The 23,717-nt window shown below is 35.8% G+C and overlaps 1 protein-coding gene across 4 annotated transcripts in view; it reads left to right on the top strand.

Annotated features, from left to right (window-relative positions):
• Nucleotides 1-23,717, top strand: part of nsl1 (non-specific lethal 1) — an 86,687-nt gene that overhangs the window by 20,151 nt on the left and 42,819 nt on the right. For all 4 annotated transcript variants that reach the window (XM_089094598.1, XM_089094597.1, XM_089094596.1 and 1 more), the window contains exons 3-6: nucleotides 435-557; nucleotides 4,290-4,624; nucleotides 9,628-9,846; nucleotides 15,503-15,625. In XM_089094598.1, the coding sequence (XP_088950724.1) occupies nucleotides 435-557; nucleotides 4,290-4,624; nucleotides 9,628-9,846; nucleotides 15,503-15,625 (800 nt within the window). The remainder of the gene's footprint in view (nucleotides 1-434; nucleotides 558-4,289; nucleotides 4,625-9,627; nucleotides 9,847-15,502; nucleotides 15,626-23,717) is intronic.

Genomic DNA, 23,717 nt, shown 5'->3' on the forward strand with positions numbered 1-23,717 from the left:
GAGAGAGATCTTATAAGTGTAGGACCTAGGCAGATATTCATTACCTTAAAGCTAGCAGGGGGGGATAATGGATAACAGTGTTGCAAACAATTACACATAAGCTGTTATAGTAAAGCTCTGCAGAATGTTATAATCAGTTAATCTTAAGTAGAACTCATAAATCACGGGTCTCTTTTAAGCATAGTGGAACAAGTAGTCAGTACAACCGAGTCATCACTATAACTCAAGTTATACATACATAGAGAAGCCAATTTTACAAACAGTATCTCTGGAATTCATGTAGACTATGGATAACAGAGCTTTCAGAAACTAGTGATTCCACATCCCCAACCCTGTTTTGCAGAAGCCTAAGTTAGGATTTATTTGAGATGCTTTGTATAAGCTGTCTTATAGTGCTCTTTGTACGACGCTGAGTAATAAACATTTTTTTGTAGACCAGAGAGAGCTGTATGGCGATGGGCAGAGGAACGGTCAGCTCTTGCATCTCGATGGGTATGGCTCAAAACTCGTGTTGCTGATCTGGAAAGGAGTATAACGTGGTATTCAAAACTTGAAAAGTAAGTTGAGTGTTAACATCTTTATTACATCTATTTTTTCCATCATTCTTCCTAGAGAAGATGAATACCCAAAAAACTTATCTGATGGTTCTTTGCTCATCTTGAACGTGTTAAAATTTGCCACCCTGAAACGAATATATGGCAGGTCAGTTCCTAAGTAGTGTAGGGTAGATAGCACAAAACATTTATATCTTCATACCATAATGTCATTTTTGTTATTGGGAGGATGGGAATTCCTCCCAAACTGTTGAATTGTATACATCTATGCTAATGGATTGAAGAATTGTATGGTTTTATCCATTAAAATCCATAGTGCATACAGGCCAAAATTGCTTGGGCTCTTAGGGCCAGTCGTTTGAATCGATCTTAAAGAGAGGGGACTTCACGAGTTGGTTAGGCAATGATCGTAAAAACAAAAAAAAACAAAAAAGTTTTGCGATTATTATTAGTGTTTATGGGGCAATCACTTGATGATAAACAGAAAATCATAGGCAGCGCAATAGCGCTGCCTAAGTAAGAGCGATTTGGACATAATGTGTTATTTATTTGTTTTTCTTTTAGATCGGGGCACTTTGTATAGACGGAGTTGTCGTAGAAACCTCAAAAGGGGCTCATTTGATTGGAAATTGCAAGTTCTAGTGCCCTTTTTAATAGTCGAAAGTGATTGGAGGGTAACCAGCCTCCCCCCCCCTCCCACGCCCATGATTTCCCCAAACACATCCAATCAAAATTCTGAGATAGCCATTTTGTTAGCATATTTGAAAGGTCCAGTAATTATGTCTTTGGGGATGACAATCCCCCACAGCCCTCAGGACAAGGACTTTAATGTATACTAGTTGACCATCATTAACAGCATAAAACTACCACAAATCACCATCAATAAATAAATTAAACTCAAAATGAGCAAAATTAACATGAGTAGGTCTGACAAACCCCATGCCTTCTCAAGACCAGAACATAATTTGTACTTTATTGAAACCACATTTTAAATATTTTCACTTTTTTTGCTTTAATAAATTAAAAATTCTTAAAACTTTTAAGTAATAAATGTCTGTATATGTATATTAAACTGGCAATCCACGGTCCTTTTTTTCAGTAAAGTGCAAATTATGTTCTGGTCTTGAGAAGGCGTGGGGTTTGTCAGAATTACTCGTGTTAATTTTTGCTCGTTTTGAGTTTGACTCGGTCATTTATTGAAATTTCTGTCCGTGTTGAGTTTCAATTATTTATTGATGGTGATTTGTGGTAGTTTTACGCTTGGTGTTCTAAGTACAATTTTAGGTAGCGTGTCAGTTTTTTTTTTTTTTTTTTTTTTTTTTTTTTTTTTTGATAAAAAAATTTATTGGCGATTCTTAAGTTTTGAAAAATTGGAAAATGTGGCGTTAATCGCTGGCAGAGAAACAACTAAAATATCTTACTACCCCAGCACTCTTGTCTGCAAAGGCAACCATAAGTTTCTGCAGCACTTCAATTTGCCCTTGTAACATAAATCTAGTTTGCTTTTCTCGTTCTTAAATTTGGAAAGGGTGCCTTTTTATTTTTGTCGTTAGTGTCTATCACGAAACATGGGGAAGAGTTCAGGGCAAGCTCTGTTATCAATGGGTATCCTAAGTCGTTGTATTAGTCATAAATCATAGATAATAACGTGTATTTTTTCTATTTGTTTGAGATCAAACCACTCAGCTTCTAATAACAAAAATATAATAATTCTACATAGTTCTTGTTAGCTGTTAGACTTGGATTAAAATATTGTCAAGTAATTCTAATCCTTCCCAATTATCTCATCAGGGAGTATCGTCAACACTGGCTAGGTTTTCTATTGTTTCTTGTTTAAACTGTAGAAATATAAAGATGACGATGTTGAGGTATAAAGAATGCGTTTTTCATTTATTAGCAGCGTGGCTTTTGTTTTTTGTTTGCCGTTTTTGCTTTCTTTATGTCATTATTTTGTATTAAATAGAAAAGTGTTTCCTAAAAAAAAGAAGAGTAGAAGGGCAATATTAAACAATTTTAGTAATTACTTACAAGTGTAGAGTAAACCCTGTCAATATCCCACTAATTCCTTTTTGAGCGAAACTCAAAAAGGAATCCGAAGACAAAACATTCACATAAAAGGAGTCTAAATTTTACTATGATTCGGAACATGGGAAGTTTTGGAAGTTATTGGTATGAGTAAATTTGGAGAATTTTAGAAAATGTGGGAAATCTCAAAAGAGATCGTAGTGAAAATTGTACTATTAAATTCTGGATACTCAAAAACCCTCTAAAAGAATTATCAAACCCCTAATTACAGAAATATCAGATTCGGTGTTTTTCATTTCATGTGTTTATATTTGTTTACTGTTGTTCTTTTCAAATAGAAAAGATCGTTACTTTGTTGGATCAGTGATCTTATTTTCGGAAACGGTCTCGTTTGAACTAAAATCGCAATTTCTCAAGGATATAAAACAAAAAGTAAAGACCAATATAAAAACCGAAAATAGGCAGTAGGTGAATTAAAACAAACAAAAATCAAAATGAATCAATTCAGTTCTTAAAAAAGTTCCAAGAGTTTTTTTTTTATTATACAATTTTACTATTTTAAAAGAACAGTATTTTTATTTGTCAGAATCTGTCCGTTTTTTGTTTTTTTTTTTGCACTGACTCAATCGGCAACATGGACATTCCGCTTTTCTTTGTGCGGATATTGAGAATCCTTGTATGACTCTGTTTCAGACAAAACGCAGATATGTCTACAAATTCTACCAAAAACTTAGTGTGAATGGCATCGAGGGGCTACAAGCCCTATTTGTAACACCATTCAAAAACATAATTGTTCAAGCAATTTTGGCTACAACAAGGTGCAACCTGCCCACCATTTCTGCTAGAATGCACCTGAAGAATGGTCAGTGTGTATAATTTGGAACTGCGTTGATGGCTGGTGGCTAAAAACAAAAATAAGGATTTGGGGAATAATTGGATCAATTAAGTCAGAAATTTAATTTATGCAAACAAACCTCTCAACCCCCTAAGAAAATCATGTTTTATTTTAGATTGATACTGGTCTCACGTATATCCCGCTTTCTCTCTTTTTCTAACTATCTTTTACTCTATCTGAAATGCGTGTGGCTATCTCAATTTTTATTTGGTGGGAGGGGGTGAGATCTCAAAAATTTTTATTTTGGGCCACAAGTTTACTTAATACAGGTATAATTGAAAACTGAGAGGCCTATATATGACCGTAAGAGGGGAGCGGTCCCTGACTGGTGTGGCTTGATGGAGAGCATGACTCATCCCTCCTGAAATGGGATTCTTTTTATATAAATGTTAGCCTTTAAATGCATTTAGTTCTCTGAAAAGGGAGGCTAGATAATAAAAAACATGACCCCCCCCCCCCCTCCCATCACCTGTGTCTGCAGATATGCTTGTAAGTATGGGAGTTGAGTGATAAATTATACAGTTTTCCCCTCCCTCCCTCCTGAGATAGTGATATCTTTATATGGATTGTTACCTGAAAATAATCTAGTTCTGTGACAAGAGAGGCTGGGTCAAAAATATGACCGATTTCCCCACCTGTGTTTGCAGGTATTTTTGTAAGTACAATTTTCTGTTGCCAAGTGTTGCCTATGCATGTTTTTATATTTTAAACCAGTCCTCTCCAAAGGATCTGACTTGTGCGCTTTCGTGAATAATAAGCTAGCTACTTTTGACTGTTCACCCTCTGTCCTATTTTTATCGAAGTTCTTCCTGTAGCAAATTAAAAGCTGAAAAGCAAGAAGTTCGCCTTGGACCTTCTTGTGATTGTGAAGCAAGTTCCAGTCGGGTACGTCCTATTCTCAAGTCTGGTAAATCGTTCCAACGTCGCCGACTAGTTCAAAGTTCTATCAAGACAATATCAAAATGTGCTATTTCTTCTAAACAGAAAAAACAGAAACCAGTGAACTGTGGCTGTCTCCTTGAAAAAAGTCCATGTTTTTTATGTGGTGGTGAAAATAAACAGATTAAAAATGTGAATCGCCGTGATTCTGCAAGGCTAAGGATTTCAGAGATAGACGGAGCTTTTCATCCAGTTTTGTCTGCAAGAAACGGTAAGTATTCTTCTACCATGTATATTTTAGATCAATCTCAACATATGATAAGTTTGCTTTTTTGGAAGGGTTTGGGCAAGTTGATGTCAACAACAGATATAAGTTGCACTATGGAAAGCTAACATGACATTACCAAATGCGTAAAATTTTGAACTCAGATAATAAAACTCATAGGAATGGATATATAGCTCAAATAAGGGTCTGAGAAAGTTTTCAACCTCAAACCGCTACTCCCTCCCTAGTTGTAATGTCTGGAAGATTTTACAAAAACTGGTTGTAACTTTGAACAAAACATGGCTGAGAATCCAGCCTTTAAGACCTTTATTCAGAGAATTGCCTATCTTTGCAGCCTTGCAAGCAGAGAAGCGGTGAATTCATGAATTTCAAGATCTTTCCTGGATCGTTATTTGAGATGTACACCCGCTTTTGAAAGTTTAATTCATGTAGTAAAACAACTGTTGATGTTGGTAAGCAGTGCGTAAACCGTAATTGTATTAAAAAAAAAACATCCCGGCCCTAATTGGGTGGTGAATCCATTCTAGGAGGTTTTATTCGTTTTTTCTCAACTTTTGAGGTTTGGAGAATAGCCAAAAACGGGAATTTACCTCTCCCCCCTTCTTGAAACTTAGTATATTAAACCTGAATGTTTCAAAATTCTCACTTCTAGCTCTTCTAATGGGAGAGAATATGTTAAAGCTAACAGTTAACATAAAACAGAACATGAAAAGATTTTTTTCAAAAAATAGTGAACGCAAAAGTATCTATGGTATATTAGGGGGCATATAGGATTAGGACCAGGATTAGAGGAGTAAGTAGGTTTTTCAGCCCTGGGTGGTAAAATAAGCTTTTTCCGCCCCCTCCTATTAAACTCTCCCCTTGGGTGGACCTCCACAATTATTTATTGTGTTTTCATTGTGTATACTACCTGCTCCTCACTGGGCTTTGGCTGATCTCTAAAAGAGTTTAGCCGAAAAAGACTTTCCTTATATATTACGTAAATTAAAGGATGATAGACCACTCCAAAGAGTTGCCAACGCCTCAGTCGATTTTTGCCGATCTTCGAAACTGTTTAATGGAAAATAATATGTCTTAACTTAGTTGCTAGGTCATAATATATATATGCTAAATCATTGCTCTCATAGAACAAATCAGAGGCAACACTATAGCGTTGTCTATAATGAAGGCCATATGGCTTCAATGTTCATTATTATTTTCCAGAGACACTTAATATGAAAGGGGTAGTCGTATAAACTTTGGAAGAGGCTCGTTCGACTGGAAATGGGTTTGATCCCCCCAGCCCTCAGGGCAAGGGGTATAAGTTATGCTAGTTGCCCATTGTTAACATATAATTTTCATGGAAGGGGTGGTCGTATAAAGTTTGGAGGGGACTCATTCGATTGGAAATCGAAATTTCTAGTGCCCTTTTTAAGAGTAAAAGTTGATCAGAGGGTAACCAACCAGCCGCCTCATGCCCTTTTCCCCGAAATCCACTATATGTCTTGAACAGTCTTTGAAACAACAAATAAAATTAAACGTGAATATTTGATATATAGTGATATTATATCTGGAAGCTTATCAGTTCAAGATTTTATTTCACTGTAATTTTGATTTTCAATGGTGTAATAAGTAATTTGTAATATAATTCGTTTTCAATAAACTACCAATGATGCAACACTTAGGGAAGGGAACAGTAGTCAAACTCTTGTTTGTAATGATTTCTGCTCATTTTAAGCTTGATTTGCATTCAAGTTAAGTTTTAGTTGTTTTAAGAATTGTTTATTCCTTTATATTAGTACATGTTGTATGTTAGTTTATTATTTTTTTTTTATTTCTCTTTGTTTTGGTTTTCATTTATTCTTTAATAGTAATTTCTGGTCGTTTTGAGTTTGAATTATTATACGAATTTAATTCTGCTAATCTTAAGTTTAAAATGGCCTGTACTTTTCTTTGAAAAACTTTTTTTCGTAAATTTTGATTTTATTATCTTTACAAAACAATGCATAGATAAATCCTGTTAAATTTAGCAAATATATGTATAAAATTCGTAACCAAGTCCACCTCTAACGATCTTGATTTAGTATGGTCTAAATAAAAGACAAATGCCTTTGTTTGTGTCTGCTATGGGAAGGTAATTCTGCATTCTTCAAAATCGGCAATAATACTAGCCAGGGTCAGGGGCGGATCCAGGATTTTTTTTGTGTGGGGGGGGGGGGGCGCAAAAGAGGTTGATCCAAAAAACTTGCGTTAGGAGCAAGTTTAATTAGCGCAAACTTGCGTTAATTAAGTAAATTACACTACTTTAGACTGTTAGGGGGCGCCCCTCCCCCTCTGGATCCGCCACTGGCCAGGCTTGTCAAAAGATTCGCCACTATCGGTCAAAACGTTTCTTTTGGTGCCATTTAGAAACTCAAAGGGTATTACAAAAAGTGTCACATTTCATTAGAGGTACTTTTGACAATGGAAATACAGAGGGGAGCTGAAATGGTATCTGGTAGAGTTTTAAAGGCCCACTGAAGGAATTTTAGGCTAGTCATTTTACATGAAAAAAAAATGTCAAACTTTGAACAAAGTGCCACACAAATGGTTTTGTACATCATAAAGTTCAGAAAAATCTGCAAAATAGCATAATAAAACTCCATGAAAATCTTAAACCAGAAAATGCACGCATATAGATAACTATCAAAATCGAACATACAGGCCTGAATTTTAGCCAAGAACCAAAAATAGGTGTTTTTGCTTTGAACTGGTTTTAAGGGTCTTTTACGATATATTCTAATCTGTTGAGAGTGAATATCAGCTTTAAAATTTCTTTGTACTACAATTTCTACCAACGCCCCTCCCCCAAAGAACAGATGAAGTCCTAATCTCATCGAAAAATGCCTGAGCATTTTCATTTCTTCAAAAATGTTTTGGAATGTCATTTTATACATTATCTTAACTGCTGAATTAAACAAAGTTTATCAATGGAAAACTTCACAACCTCAAATTTGCTTAGCCGAAACTTCTTAGGCCGCCCGAATTGATTCAAAAGTCCAAAAACATGTTTAAAACATCACGCATTGGAAAACTTGAAGCTGTGAAGTTATGAGAAGTCCCAACAAGGCATCTCTCGCAAACACCATCTATGAAAGGTGCTTCAATTTTAACCCAATGCCCTCAGCCCTTCTCGCCACCAGTGATCGAGGATGATTACATCACCAGGTACCATGGCAAGTGGAGCTATTTCATGGGACTCTTGTGAAAACTATGTGACTTGCTTGAGGCAGGAATTCAAAAATGAAGTTTTTGTTATTGAATCTTTTTCAGATAGCTGATCGACATGGGGACATCTCAATCTGGACTCTACTGCTTAAGGTTGGCACCTTGAAGATGGCGAATTTGTGTAATTCATGGCAGATGCAAAAGCCACACCAGAGTGGATGCTTAGTTCCATCAGAAGGTGCGTGTATGTTGAGTTGTCAAACAAAAATATAGCTCGTGTCGAAGATGTGGTATACGGTCTGCTATTGGCTGTCCAGAATATTTAGGCAAGAACTACAGGAGCATAAGATCAGCAGAACCAAGACGAATGTGAAGCTGAAGCAGTATATAAGCATAAATTCAAAGCAGAGCAATCAGCACTCTTATTCTAATTAAGGATGTGATACCAAATAGTTTTAATCAAATTTGTTTCTTACTTTTTACGCGTTCTGTAGTTTTTTACTAGTCATATTCAAAGTACAGCTTCCTTTTGAAATATTATTTCTGAACTCCAGGTAACCAACAGAATGGGTAAATCACACTGCTAGTGTTGGTGACGAACTAAAGGCTGGTTATTGGGTTGAGATTTGATTACACGGCTGTTTACACTTAATTTTCTTGTCTCATATGTGCAGTTTAGGAGGAAACTGTTCTCATTTTTTTTTTTTTTTTTTACCCTAAAAATATGCTTCGGGCATTTGGCTCAATTTTTGGGCAGCCTGAAAAACTTTTACTGTGAATTTTATGTCGTTGGGTTTTTCATGCCAAATTATGTGTATCTCAGTAGGTAAGATAAGGTACAGAACGATATTCCAAAACATTCTTAAGAAGAGTAAATTATCTGGCTCTCCCCCAATGGAATTTGGCTTTTTTGTGTTCTTTTGGCGCGAAGATTAAGTCTAAAGCAATTTGGGAAATAATAGAAACTTTTCAGTCTGGATTCTACCGCTTAGGGTTGGTACCTTCAAGAAGGCGAATTTGTGTCGGTCATGACAGATGCGCACCATGGTGGCTACTTAGTGTCATCAGGTGCACGTGTAAGTTGGGTTGTCAAACAACAAGGCAGCTCATGTTGAAGATCTGGGATATGATTCGCTACTGTCTGTTTAAAATGTTCAGCCAAGAACCACAGTAGTATAGGACCAGCAAAACCAAGATGAGTGTGAAGCTGAAGCAGAATAAAAGCATAAGGTCAAAGCACAGCAATTGGCGCTGTGATACCAATTAATTTCAATTAACATTTTTGGGGGGGCTTCTTCCCCATGGAATTTGGCTTTAATATGCTTTTTGGATGAAAGTCAAGTCTAAAGCAATTTTAAGCTGATATTTGTTCCAAGCAGGTCTGGATACATGATAAATGACACGGTGAGGTCTGAATGGAGAGTTAGCACGCTCTTCTTGAAATTTTCTCGAAACTAGCTCCCTACTTACCGTTTTGTGTAATCCATGGCTATGTAAGCACGAGCTAGTGATTGCATTATATTATTGTTAAATTTCCCACAAAAACTGAATTGTAGCGCACCGTTCTTTTCCTATACTTTTTGAAAAAGTGCGAATTCATGAAGATAAAAAAAATCCCCCTTCATGCCTCCTGAACGAAATCTTGTGTGGGGTCCTGTATGTTTTACAGTTTTGATAACGTTTGACAGTTGACTTCTTCAATTATATCCAAAATTTGTCATTTGGGAAATGTTAAATCATAGTACGATGCAAGCTAATGTATCTCAGTTTTATAGTTGTTTTTTTTTTTTGTTCTTTTTCAGAAATGCCACTGAGTATTCATATTGATTCGTTAATAAATACTGGAGAGTGGCGAACTTTAGTAAGAACTAAAACTTTATATGACACAGTCCTACATAGAAGTCATCCTCCCCCAGAAGCCTTGAGCTACCGACCTGAAACACCCCCGCCTCTAACTAAAACGGACTATAGGCGACAGCTGAGTAAATCATCTGGTTTACTCTATTCATATCTCGATAAAGGTAATATTTTTTTTAATGACATTTGTGTACTTTTTTTTGTGCTTGGTCTGTTTATTATTGATACTGCTTAGTTGTGAGAGAAGGGATCTTGGCGGATAAGTTACAGGTAAAATGTTCCTATTTTCCTAAATTTTTCTAAAACAGTCCTTATTGTTTCCTAGCAATGATAGAATTAAAATTTTTTATAAATATATAACTTTTTATCCTTGTATGTAGCCGAGAAAAATAAAACTAATACGTACAACTATGCCCTAAAGACAAATTGCCGCCACCCCCCTCCACCAAAAAACAAACGGCGAAAAGGAGTCACTTCGTTTGTGTCATGGGTCTCATATTTAGGCATAGTTCATTTCACCTTATGTAACGCCATTTGACGTTGGGGTATCGACTGTAGCATTGCTGAAGAAAGTAGAAAATTTATTATATCCCAAGAAGTCCGTTCTATGAATTTCTAAGGCCATCTTAATGGTTGGACCTAGTTAGAAGAAGTTGTTTAAGCTCAACTGCAGCTACGGATGTTCTGATATCAATTTCTGAGTTAATCAAAATTCGGCCAATCATTTGCCATGTCATCGTCGGGCATTTTTATTTAATTTAATTTTTTTTTTTCTATTAGGAGTTCTGTGTCACAGAGCTTGTGGGAATAAGAGCATAGGGAAGTAAAGAAGGCATAAAACTATGAAGAAAGATATGCTGAAGCATGTGCAGCATGTTTGTAAATCAAGTGCAAATAAACCAACTGGTAAAAAAACATCCCTATTTATGTAGGATTATGCAAAACGAGCGCTTTACTCGAAGCACAGAACCTGAAACTGAAAACATAAAAAACAAGAGCACTTTATTTTATACCGTGAAAGACATCCTAAAGCAACTCTGTTTCCACTGTATAAACAAGCTATATTGTTTCGCGTTTTGAGTAAAGCAATATTTTTGTATAATCGTACTTGGGCTGCAGTTCGAGGCAGCAATGCTGCTGAGCCCGTGGACGGTAAGTTATAACATGGTAGACAAATGCTGAGTCTCAAAAAATATTTGATAGACTTGCCTAAATTTGATTTACCTTATTTACCTGAACTTGTTCGGGTGAAATTTATATCCCATGTGGTAGCTTGCTGGAGTAGTCATCGAAAAGCCAAAGAGCAGAGAAAGACTTCCGTCAATCAATATTAGACCACCAAGTTTATCATTCCTGGCACTGGCAGGGTTAAGAATTTTGTGCTTTGACGAATCTCCACGTTATGAAACTTTGAATCTAGCCCATCAATCGAAAAGAGCCTCCTGCTACACACCTTAATGCAAGTCCTAGTATGCCTTTTTGTTTCTTATTAATTAGAAAAAACTTTTTCAACAAAATAATTTTTTTTAAGTAAAGAACTCCATTAAACCAAAAATGAACAAAAATAGAATCAAATAATCTACCAAACATACAACTACCACAAATCAGTATCAATAAATAAATGAAACCCAAAACGAACAGAAATTAAAATTAATAACAGATTGAAACTCAAAACGAGCAGAAATTAATATGAGTAGGGTTTTAAAACCTTATGCTTTCTAAGAGCCGGAATATAATTTGTGCTTTACTGAAAAAATTTTTTTAAATGTTTTCATTTTTATAACTTTAAGAAATCAAAAATTAATGAATATTTTAAAGAATAAATATCAGCTTATTTATATTAAACTGACAATGCACATTTTTTTTTTCAGTAAATTCATTTGAATTTTTTTCAGTAAAGTAAAAATTATATTCTGGCTCTTAGAAAGCATAGGGTTTTAGAACCTTTGCCCTGGGGGCTGTGGGGGGTCTGTCATCCTCAAAGAAATAATTTCCAGACCTTTAGACTACGTTGAACAAAATGGCTATCTCAAAAATTTGATTGAATATGTTCTGGGAAATGGTGGGCGTGAGAGGGGGGTTAGTTGTTCTCCAATCACTTTCGACTATTAAAAGGGGCACTAGCTCTTCTCAATTTCCAATTGAATGAGCCCTTTTTGAAGTTTCTACGACAACACTTTCTATAAAAACTTTATATGCCTCCAGGGTATAGCTTGCAACCCTTGCCCTGTGGGTTGTGGGGGGGGGGGGGGGTTGTCATCCTCAAAACATAATTTCTATCTGGAAATCAACTACGTTGAACAAAGGGCTATCTCAAAATTTTGATTGGACGTGTTTGGGGAAATGGTGGGCGTGAGAGGGGGTTAGTTCAATCACTTTCGACTATTAAAAAGGGCACAAGCCCTTTCAATTTTCCAATCGAATGATCCCTTTTTGAAGTTAAAAAGGGTTAAAAAGGACTATAAAAAACCTTATATTGCCCCAGGGAATAAATTACAACCCTTACCCTGAAGTTTGTGGGGGGGGGTGTCATAATCAAAGACCTAACTTCCAGAACTTTCAACTACGTTGAAAAAAATGGCTATCTCAAAACTTTGATTGGATGTGTTTGGGGAAATGGTGGGCGTAAGAGGGATGGTTAGTTGCCCTCAAATCACTTTCTACTATTACAAAGGGCACTATCTCTTTCAATTTCCAATCGAATAAGGCCTTTTTGAAGTTTCCACAAACACTTTCTATATAAAAAAACTTACATGCCCCCAGGACATAACTTACAACCCTTGCCCTGAGGGTTGTGGGAGGGCTTGTCATCCTTAAAGACCTAATTTCCAAAACTTTCAACTACGTTGAACAAAGTGGCTATCAAAAAATTTTGATTTGTTTGGGGAAAAGATGGGCGTGAGAGGGGGTTATTTGCCCTCCAATCACTTTTGACTATTAAAAATGGCAGTAGCCCTTTGAATTTCCAATCGAATGAGCTTTTTTTCAAGTTTGTATGACAAAGCTTTCAATAAAAACCTTATATGCCCCCAGGGTATATAACCCTTGTCCTGAAGACTGTGGGGTGAGTGTCCTGCTTAAAGATATAATTTGCAGAAATTTCAACTGCGTTTAACAAAATGGCTGTCTCAAAATTTTGATTGGATGTGTTTTGGGAAATGGTGGCGTGGAATGGGTGTTCGTTGCCTTCCAATCACTTTCGAATATTAAAAAGGGTTCTAGCCATTTCAATTTCCAATCGAATGAGCCCTTTTGAAGTTTCTACGACAACGATTTCAATAAAAAAAAACTTATACCCCCCCCCCCCAGGGCATAACTTACAACCCTTGTAAGTTAAGCTTGTAAAGGGCACTGACCCTTTTCATTTCCAATCGAATGAGCTATTTTTGAAGTTTCTACGACAAAGTTTTCTATAAAAAACGTTGTATGCCCCAGGGCATAACTAACAGTCCTTGCCCTGAGGGCTGTGGGGGAGTGTCCTCCTCAAAAGCATAATATCTATATGGAAATCAACTACGTTGAACAAAATGGCTATGTCAAAATTTTGATTGGATGTGTTTGGGGAAATGGTGGGCGTGAAAGGGGTGTTAATTGCCTTCCAATCACTTTCGACTATTAAAAAGGGTTCTAGCCATTTCAATTTCCAATCGAATGAGCCCTTTTGAAATTTCTACGACAACGCTTTCTATAAAAGAAAACCTTATATGCCCCCAGGGCATAACTTCCAACCCTTGTAAGTTACGCTTGTAAAGGGCACTGGCCCTTTTAATTTCCAATCGAATGAGCTATTTTTGAAGTTTCTACGACAAAGTTTTCTATAAAAACGTTGTATGCCCCCAGGGCATAACTAAAAGTCCTTGCCCTGAGGGCTGTGAGGGAGTGTCCTCCTCAAAAGCATAATTTCTATCTGGAAATCAACTACGTTGAAAATAATGGCTGTCAAAACTTTGATTGGATGTGTTTGGGGAAATGGTGGGCGTAAAAGGGGTGTTAATTGCCTTCCAATCACTTTCGACTGTTAAAAAGGTCCCTAGCCATTCCAATTTCCTATCGAATGAGCCCTTTTCGAAGTTTCTACGCGACGTTCCCTGGTCTAAGAGAAAAGAAATAATACATTGTGCCAACATCGTTCTTTACTCAGGCAGCGCGATTGCGCTGCCTATGATTTGTATTTTTGTAATTAAAACCGGATAATTTTGGCATATTCCTTGTTGTGTGCTTGACAACATACCATGGCTTGCCACACACAGGGTTGCTTCTAATACTAATTAACCAGGGAGCGTCGCCCTTATCCTTTCTCCTATATTGTATTTCTTCTAACTTGTTCACTCGAAATTTGCTTATGAGATGTTTTGCCGTGACTTAGACAACTATAACTTTATAAAACTGTTCCAATTTTCCAAAGTAGTTACTTGCATTCTTGTACAAAGGTAAATTTTACAGGGCGGAGGGGCTCAGGGTATTTTTGTGAGTGTAGAAGGTATCGGATGCCATAAGTACTATCACTAGGTTGTTATATATGTAACACTGATTGGGATGTGTATATGTTTTAACCCAACTTCATTGGAGGTCTCTGTAATTGAAACTAGGTTAATTTTAGCATACGTTTTTTTTTTTTTTTTTTTTTTTTTTTTTTTTTTTTTTTATTATTATTATTATTATTATTATTATTATTGCCCTTCCATGACACAATTCATTTGGCTATTCATATATACAAGCTTTAATTATTAAATAATCAAAGGATGTTGCTCCGGCTCTTTGTATCATTTATCATACATTGGGCCGTTTTCTGACTTCTTTATATGTAATTAGCCAGATATCTTACCGTGACATAGGACAATGTAACTTTATATAAATTTTGTAAAAAAAAGTTCCTTGCATTCATGTATAAAGATGTATTTTATGGGGAGAAGGGTCAAAGTTGCTTCTTTTTTCGGGGTGCGGTTGTGTCTGATCTTTGAAAGTACGGTTGTAGATATTAATTTTCAGTTTATAGATGTTCTATTTTTCAAGAGTGAGGGCGGAGGGGCTGGAGGTGATTTTAGTGAATGGAGAGGGAAAATGCGGACCCCGTCTCCTCCATGTAAAGGTACAATTACCATTCGGTTTGGGCTGTTCTCATTGGAATGCATGTATGTTTTTAGACCATCATTATACCAGTTTTTCAACGTAATGGTTCTTTTGTTAAATCTCGAAGGACTTCCCCTGGTACTTGTCTGTTAAACGGAACGCACTCAAGAATTACCCTGTATAACAAACATTTAACAGAAACCGGTGTCCCTTCCTGGATTGGTTATGATTTGCTTATTTTGAATAAGGAAACTACGATGTATGTATATTTTTATTAAATATTCAGTATATGGCAGCGGTTAGGGGTTGAGTTAGATATGTAGTATAACTTGTTCTGTGCGGCCTGTTTTTCACAAATCTTTATCATAGCTTCCATAATTTTAGTTCTAAAGTATTATATTATCATCATATTTTGGTATATTTCATTATGATTAACCTAACTTCACTCATTGAGTGTGATCCGTTTAACAGACAAGTGTCCCTCCCCTCCCTCCTCTCAGTCCTTTTTTCCGCTGTGTATAGACTGAGCGTCACTAAGTATACAGGTTCTGGAAATGTTATGTTTCAGCAAGCTTGATTGAAGATTTGGAAGACAGGCATTTCTGCGTGTCGCATTAAAGGTGACAAAATTCGTGTTAGAACTACGATGATTGTTGAGAAAGGATGTTAAACTTCGTATTTCCCTTTGTGAGGCATTTGCTCAGCCCTTTTTATGTGACAAAGTTAATTATTACTTTTTTTTATTTTTAGGTAGCAAGAGTCACACTCAGTTAGATAATTTGGATTCTGATGCAAGCTGCACTTCTTCGTCATTAGCAGTTAGGGAAAAATTACAACCTAGTGACTCCACCCGGCATAGGAAGAGAGTATTTGGTAAGCAATTTCTCAACACATCTTTATGGATTTTAGTTGTGAATATTATGTTTAAAGATAATTTTTCAATATTAACTTTTTTGCAAGTTTTTTTTTTCAATTTCGTCTGGAAGTTTTGCTACGTTTGCTTTTTTAAGAAAGTCTTTAGACATCAGTCCCTCTTGACAGCCCAGATAGTCATTATTAGATTCATTCCATATTAGAGAGCTTCAGCACGTGTATGAACATCTAGATTTTATAAGGCATCGTAAGCTAAAAGGGTAATTTTGCATTTTTTGTACTTGGCTTTCTCATTGTCAGTACCTGCAGTTTTTTAGTCATTGAAAGTATGTTTACAAACTTGGCTTCTATAAAATTAAACGTAAAATCGATTGCGTAAAGAAAAAACTGCCTTTAGTTGATTGAAACTCCTAAGAATTATGTTTATGACAAGTTTACGACTCACTAAAAAATAATTCTGGCATTGGCTGCCGATCGGCTGGCAAACTGGTAATTTAGCTATTTGTCAATTTTTTTTTTAGGCAAGAACATTTCGCGCAAATTTTATAAAGATTAATAACAAACATGTTTCAACTATTCAAATAGGCCAATGTATTAAAGCAAATAAATTAAGACAAATGAGTATGGAGAGAAAGAGAAATGCAGCGCGTGGCCGTAGACAAGATTGAGGATCTAGTTTGAACCTTCCCCCTCAAAATATGAGAAACTTCACTGGGGTAAAGATCTATAAATGGCTTCAAGAACTAACTCGTCTCCCTCGAATTAAGTTTTAGGCACTTGTCTGTTTTGTATGCTAGTAAACTCTTGGACACTTTAGTATTCCTCATAATGGCTTTCCAGGGGGCTCATACCTATCCAAACAAAGACTTTTTTAATGAGTACACACTTGGACTAATTGACGACCTTTTGGAAATTTTTTGGGATGATTTTCATTAGCCTAAATCAAAAGGAGCTATATGTGTTAGGAAAGTCAATCTTTAAAGTACCAAGGACACCAAAATGAAAACACATTTAGCCCTCTTAATCTATTTTAGGTCTATTCATACCTGAAAATCCGGGTTTCCTACGAGTTTTTGTTTAGCTGTTATTAGCATTTTTAGTTTGAATAACTTCGCAAAACAGTGTTGTCAATAATAAAACAACGATAAACTTCGGAGCTGAATAATATTAGCGAAAACTATTTCCTACGAATCCGACACTGTTTTTCATTTGTGAAAATTCAAATTTACAAAATCTGTTGATTGTTATATATATATTAGTGAAAATACATTTTGTGGAAAAAATATGACCTCAAGTTCAGAAAGTGACTATTCTGATGTGTCAGAAAATATAAGCGCTAGATGGTATGCAAGATACCATTTCAGGATACTTGTTCCAGCTAGACCCCGACGCCGTGCCGGCGGATCGACCAAACGCCGCCGACGAGAGGCTTGGCGCCACCGAACTGTCGTAATTCCAACGGCGCGCCGCAGGCACGCCGCCACCGACAGAGGCGGCGGCGTTCGGTCGATTTCAAATTAATTTTGCGGCAATTCCTTATTGCGTAAACCGCAAATTCGGAGCTATTCCTTCTTGTGTGGTTTAGTATTTCGATTTTCCTGATTAGAAACCAAGCAGGGCTTGTACTATCCCCGAATTTTCGGGTATTTCCCCGAAAATCTATGTGTCACCCCGAAAAAAAATTTGGTTCCCCGAATCCGCGAAAACAACGCAATCACGGTGCCACCCCTGGCAATTTATCACCAGTGACTTTCTCTGCCAAATATTACTTGGCATACCATGATTCTTCACTAGTCTCTTGTTCATTAATTTTTGTCTCTTTTGTTACTTTGCATAAATAAGAAAAAGATGTAATTGCCAATATTGCAATATACACAGATCTTCATATGTTGACAAAAATCAGGATCGTCTTTATGAAATGAGTTCAAATCATTTCGAATGCAGTTTCCCAATCGTTATTTCTTACATCGTTTGTAGTCAAGAATTTTATTTTCAAGTTGAATCCCAAAAAAAACCATCTATTCTGACAAAATTTAGCTAGATACTACGCGATGTACAAGTTTTGGTAATTAAAGATTGAACTGGAAGTTACATCAAACATATAATTCAAAAATACGTTGTAAACTATTGACTCTAGGAGGGGGATAGGGGTATATCATTTTTATTTGATAATGCCTCATTTTTTTTATTGAAAGCGGGGATGCCAAAAGGTTAATTATTTTTTTCATTTAAAATGGAGACAGAAGAAAATGATATCAAATTCCCTAGGAAACCATTGAAATATTTTGATAGACTCAAGGCCCCCCATTAGGACTTGTTCATTGTCTTGGGTATTTTGCAACTTCTCATAGGCTCCTGGCCTAAATTGGCTGTTGTGTGTGCCCCCTGTTAATTGTATTCTTTGGATCTTATTGAATGCCACGGCAAATCTATGACTCAGTTTGCCAATAATTTGGGGTATATCTGAGTAATTTTGACATTTTTGTTGTTGTCTTTGTACCCCCTTACTCATACCCTCAATTTTTTCAAGGAACACTAAGCTTTTTAACGTTATTTTGCATGTTTGTTTGAACCATATAGTGACCTAGTTAATTATTAAGTAACTTATTTTTCTAATGAAAGCTGAGACAGAATCCTATGAATGTGGTATCCAGAGGGGGGGAAGTATTAAATTTAAATGATAATATCTCGAATTTTTTTTTATTGAAAGCAGGGATCACCAAATTTTTTTTTATAATTTAAAGCATAAACGTTATTTTATCAAGGTGGTATCCAGAGAGGGGGGGGAGTAGTGAGCTATAATATTTAAATAATAATACCTTTATTTTTGTAAAAGAACGGGTGCCAATAAGTTAAATATTTTTGTTATTTCAAGCACAGACGGTATCCTATCAAGATAGAATAGAAGAGGGGGGGGGGGGCATAGGGAGCGATTATATTTAAGTGATAGTACATTGATAGTACATGTTTTTAATACAATATATATTTTTAAGAATCCAAAAGAGCACAAAAAAAAACAATCAATATCAAAGTCACCCATTTCAACTGTTTTTTAAATGTGATAGGCAAAGGGCATTATAAAAAAAAATTAAGCTTCTAAGTTCAAAGCTATATTCAAAGTTTTCTGATTAGCATAATTTAATATTAAAATGGCCTGGCCAAAAAAATAAGACACACTTATAGTCATAACTCAATTGCAAATCCATATATTGCTAAATTTATAGAGACTCCCTCCCCCCTCCCTCACTCCATAATGGTGAAAAATATACCCTGAATTATAAATCAAATCAACAACATATTTTTGGTATATAGCCTAGACTGCAGTTTTCAACAAAATTTAGCGTTTCAGCACAATTCAAAATAATAAGTATTTTTCATGCTATTTTATAATTATATAATCACTGTACGGGGACAATTAATTTTGAGCCATGAAGGGGCTAGAAGACTCAGAACAGCCAATAGAAACCTAGTAACCCTATGCTCAAAAATTTGCTTCTTTAATTAACTGGCTACGGAGAAAAATAGGTCATATGTAGCTGACTAATGTTTGAAGCTGACTTAGGCTATATATTTCCAGATTAGGGGGGGGGAGTAAAGCATAGGCGAATGGTATCAACTTCAAAGTCTAATAACCATAATAATTTATTTATTATGAAGTAACTAAGCAAGAGTCTTTTATTCAGGCTCATCACTAAACAAAATATAACCCAGTTGTGCTGATGATCTGTATCTGGTAATTATGTCAGTGATTCCAATCCTCAAAATGTAAATGGGTCAAAAATAACCAGTAAGCAATGATAAAATAAAAATTAGTAAACTAGAAATATGAAGGTGTTATTCAAATTCTAACTGAGGTAACTGCTCCACCCCTTCAAATTTGATACCACAAAATTATGTGGCCTAATATTGAATTAAAATACGCAGTGTAAATTGGCAAATACAGACAATACAATATATATTGTATATGATTCATAATACAATAATATATATTACATAATAACAATGACAGATAATGATCTAATAGTATTGATTTATTTAATCAACATTTGTCATTCCGAGAAGCGATGACTCTCTAATTTTGTTCTTAATATAATTCCTGTTTTGTTCCACTAAATTTTTTTGGTACTGTTCTAATATATGGGCAACATGCAAGAATGCAACTTGAGAAAAGCCAAGAACAGATAACATTACCCAGTAATTTCCTATCTTATGCTCTATAAACAAGGGGTTTGTCACTCCAGGAACTATATTCAAGCTTTATTTTTTTGGGGTTTAGGAGGAAAAAAGGTATCTAGGTTAGTTTAGGTTAAGTATTTATTATATGTTATGCTTTACCCCCAACCTCCTAATGTGCAAATATACAGCCAAAATTTGTTTCTAAACTATTATATTTTTATCCTATTTTGTTTTATTTCACTAGCATTAACCAAACTTCACTTCTCGCATGTTCCCCAGATATTAGAACAGTACCTTTTTTTCCTGCATTGCTTTAGTATAACAGTGTGACATCCTTTTCACTAATAAATACCCATAATTTTTTGAAGTCCTATTGGATATATGTTCTGAAAATTCAATCAATTATTATTATTGTTGCTGGTCTGCCTGTGAGTATTTGATGTTCATATGTCAGTCCTAAAACTCAGCTGCCCTTGTCTGAGACTATAGGCAGGCAGACCTTATGTCACTTGTGCACATGCAAATTCATGCAACTTGTTGTGTCAACTAATTTTGAATGAATTTTGTGTTAGTGTAAATGTCTGAGCTTATAAACTGGGTTGCCTGTCTCAGACTTTAGGCAGGTAGACCCTATGCCACTTGTTCGCACACAAGGCAAGGCAACTTTTCAGTGAACCAATTTTCAATTAACTCTGTTTTAGTGTAACTGTCTTGGCTTACAGATCTGGTTTTCTGACTGAGGACTGCAAGTCCATGTGAGTTAGTGGTCATGTTAATCCTAAAACTTGGTCAAATTACCTTAGACTCTAGGTGGACATGCCTGCTTGGAAAGTCTGCTTGAATTATAATAGAGATGACTAAGATTTTTGGGCTGACTCACAACAGATAATGTCTATGGAACTTGCTGATGAAGAAGCATCCTAAGCCTAATTTTCCTGTCCACATAAATTATCAAGGTTGGCTAAGTTTTAGGATTGATATGTGACCACCAAGTTGCCTGAACTGCGATTGAAACTATGAAAAGCCATCTGTATGACTTTGTTGTTTTCTCTATGTATCAGTGGGATAATGTAATTTCTTTTGTATGACATTTTAGTGGATCATATATTAAATAAGAAAACCAAAAAGCATTCTGTATAACTTTATTCATGTTTCTCTATAATAATTTGATGTTTAAAAAGTCATAGAGAAGACTTTATATCATTCTCCATGTTTAAAGGAAACACAATAGGCTATTGCCTATTGTTTTGATTTTATAGTGCTTTGTATATAAGAGTAAATGACAATATTTGTTGCTTAGAGTATAAAGAACCAATGACTTTAATAGGCCTAGTCAAACAGTGCTCACCCAAGTAGGCTAATTTGTATTTCTAATATAAAAAAAGAATAAAAGGTATATGCTACTATTATATAGTAACTATGAGGTAGATTTATATCAAAATATTCAAGCAAATCACACAGCCTACTAGGTGTCTTACCTTAGCCTACATAAGGTAGGCTATCAGTGGAAGTCATTAGGTCTTTAAAACTACCAATAGGGTAGCCTATATATTGATACTTCCTTTTAGAGTCATTAATATTTACCTTTAAACTGCTTCATGGTTAAAAGATCCTGGAATGCCAAAAATCCTAGTAACATCAAGATAGGCCTAGTCTAGCCAAGCTCTTTTCAAGAAGCATTCCTTAAAAAGTATTTTTCAAAGAAAAGAGCTCTGCTAAACTAGGTTCCGATTTCTGTTTTACCAGAACATACAAGAAAACAACACTTTCCAAGGTTATACGCTAATTTATTTTTTTGGGGTCATTTTCTGCTGTTTAACAGCACACGTTCTTTATTTTTGAAATTGGCCACGAACTTGCGTATTGGAATACATTATGTGAACAGGGGATCTTTCTCCTTAAAAAATGAATTATCGGTTTTTCACACTAATTTAAGACGTATATGGCTGTGTAAGTTTGCAATTGACCAATTTAATGAATTAGTTTTCATTTTAGGTGTCCTTGGTACTTTAATATTTTGGGAAAGGCTAAGAATGTTGAGTTGAAATTTCCATGGGTCTTGGAAGGGAATTAAGGGAAGCTGGGAAATCTGAGATGGAGGGCTCTGGATGGTGAAAGGGCGCTTTATATTTTGTTTTTTCTGATTATAAAAAAATGCACGCTATTAACAATTAAGGGGAAATATTCTAAAAAGACAAAAAGAGAAGCCACCCTCAAAACTCGATTGATTTGGTTTTTTCACGTATGTATTCACTGGGCCGAGGGAATTCGGAACACACTTCCTAGTCCCCGTCTTTGGGAGGGGGTAGAGGAGTCTACATTTTGTTGATTTAAATTTGTTTGTTATTTTGCTAATGACTAATTATGGCTAGTTAATGACTTTGTTTTGTCAAAAAGTTACTTTAGTGTGCCTAAAGTTATTAGGCCTACTGGTCACAGAATATGGAACAGATTATTTACCTATAACAATATACCTCTGAATCAGAGTGAACGTAGTAGTGTTGACTTAGCAAAGAGCGATGTGTCTCCCTTGCGTTATTATTATTTTTTCTTTTTGGCTCACTTTGTAAAGAACTCGTGGTCGTAAAAACTAGGCACCTTGCCTTTAAGAGCAAACTTATTGCAGTCAAAAGTGACCAGAGGGCAACCAGTGCCCCTCTAATGTTCACCTTCTTAGACTAATGGCGTGGGATCAACACTGAGATTTCACTGCGATTGGTCTAAACTCCAAAGTGCACCTTTTAGGGGGATATGTTTAGTGCTACCTTATACCGGGTTTGGATCGAGTATCTTGGTCTGATGTGTCTGAAAAATGTCGAAGCCCGATATTACGATACGATACTCTGTACGAAAAATTGTAAAACAACGAAGAAACCGTCTGTTTTTATGCTGGCAATTAAAATGAACAAGAAAGGACAATAACTATGAAACCATGGGAAAAACTTTTTCATGGCTACAAGCTGTTAAGAAATAATAGATCATCAGCATTGTCTGCGCTTAGTTTATTCCTTATTTTGCCTATTGGCTTTCCCATCTTAGAAAAAAGTTGTTTCAGTGGGACGGACATTGCGGAACCCAAAAAAGAAAACTGTAGGAGGATCGAACACTCGGTTTTGTTTTTCTGCCAAGTAGGTGGATCAGAACTCCAATCTTGAATTAGCTTACTCTATGTGTAAGTCTACAACGCTACAAGCACTAGACACATGTTTCGGAGCTGCAAGTTCGTATGCCTCTACGACTTTGTCTTGGCGGTTCCAGGGTCCTTTTTTTGATTGGATATATTCCCAGTTTCCTTGCAAACGAAGCCTGGTCAGATTCTGAATGGAGCATCTCTAATAATTTATTTTAGACTATTAAATGAGTTGTCAAATAAAATGTTCATTTATCTAAATCTGGAGCCAAGATAAGTTACGTATCCCTGGTGTGCAAAATTCAATAGTCCCTAATGGGTAATCCATGGTTTGGGCGATTAGATGTCGCAAATTGTCAATATCAGCTACCAACTCTTGGACGACTGCTTCCTCGGTTATTTTCTTCTTCAGCATACCGATACTTGGCATTTTGAATTCTACGCTTTTCACAGTTTGGTGTTTTGACTGTTGTCTGGCGAGATTGCTTCTTTTCGAAGTTTGTTGCTGGCGAGAGTATTGTGCCAGAACAACAGGATAATATCTCTGACGTTCTGAATCAAAGATTGAAATTCTGTGCATTTATTTTTTTGTGAGTCAAATATAAAACCAAGGTCAAATCAGTTAATCATTGATTAAAAATTTATGGTTGGATGTTTGTAACCAAGCTTGAATCGATTAATAATGCATAGCTTTCTTTATAGCCTTGTCGGGTTAAAAAAGGGCCAACTTCTAAAGATATTCGTGGGAGTTCAATCTGCCATTTGATCTTTTTGACCTTTTCTTTT

Source organism: Artemia sp. Qi Xiang Cuo, chromosome 9, assembly GCF_049724085.1.
Source record: "Artemia sp. Qi Xiang Cuo chromosome 9, ASM4972408v1, whole genome shotgun sequence".
Taxonomy (NCBI): Eukaryota; Metazoa; Arthropoda; class Branchiopoda; order Anostraca; family Artemiidae; genus Artemia; species Artemia sp. Qi Xiang Cuo.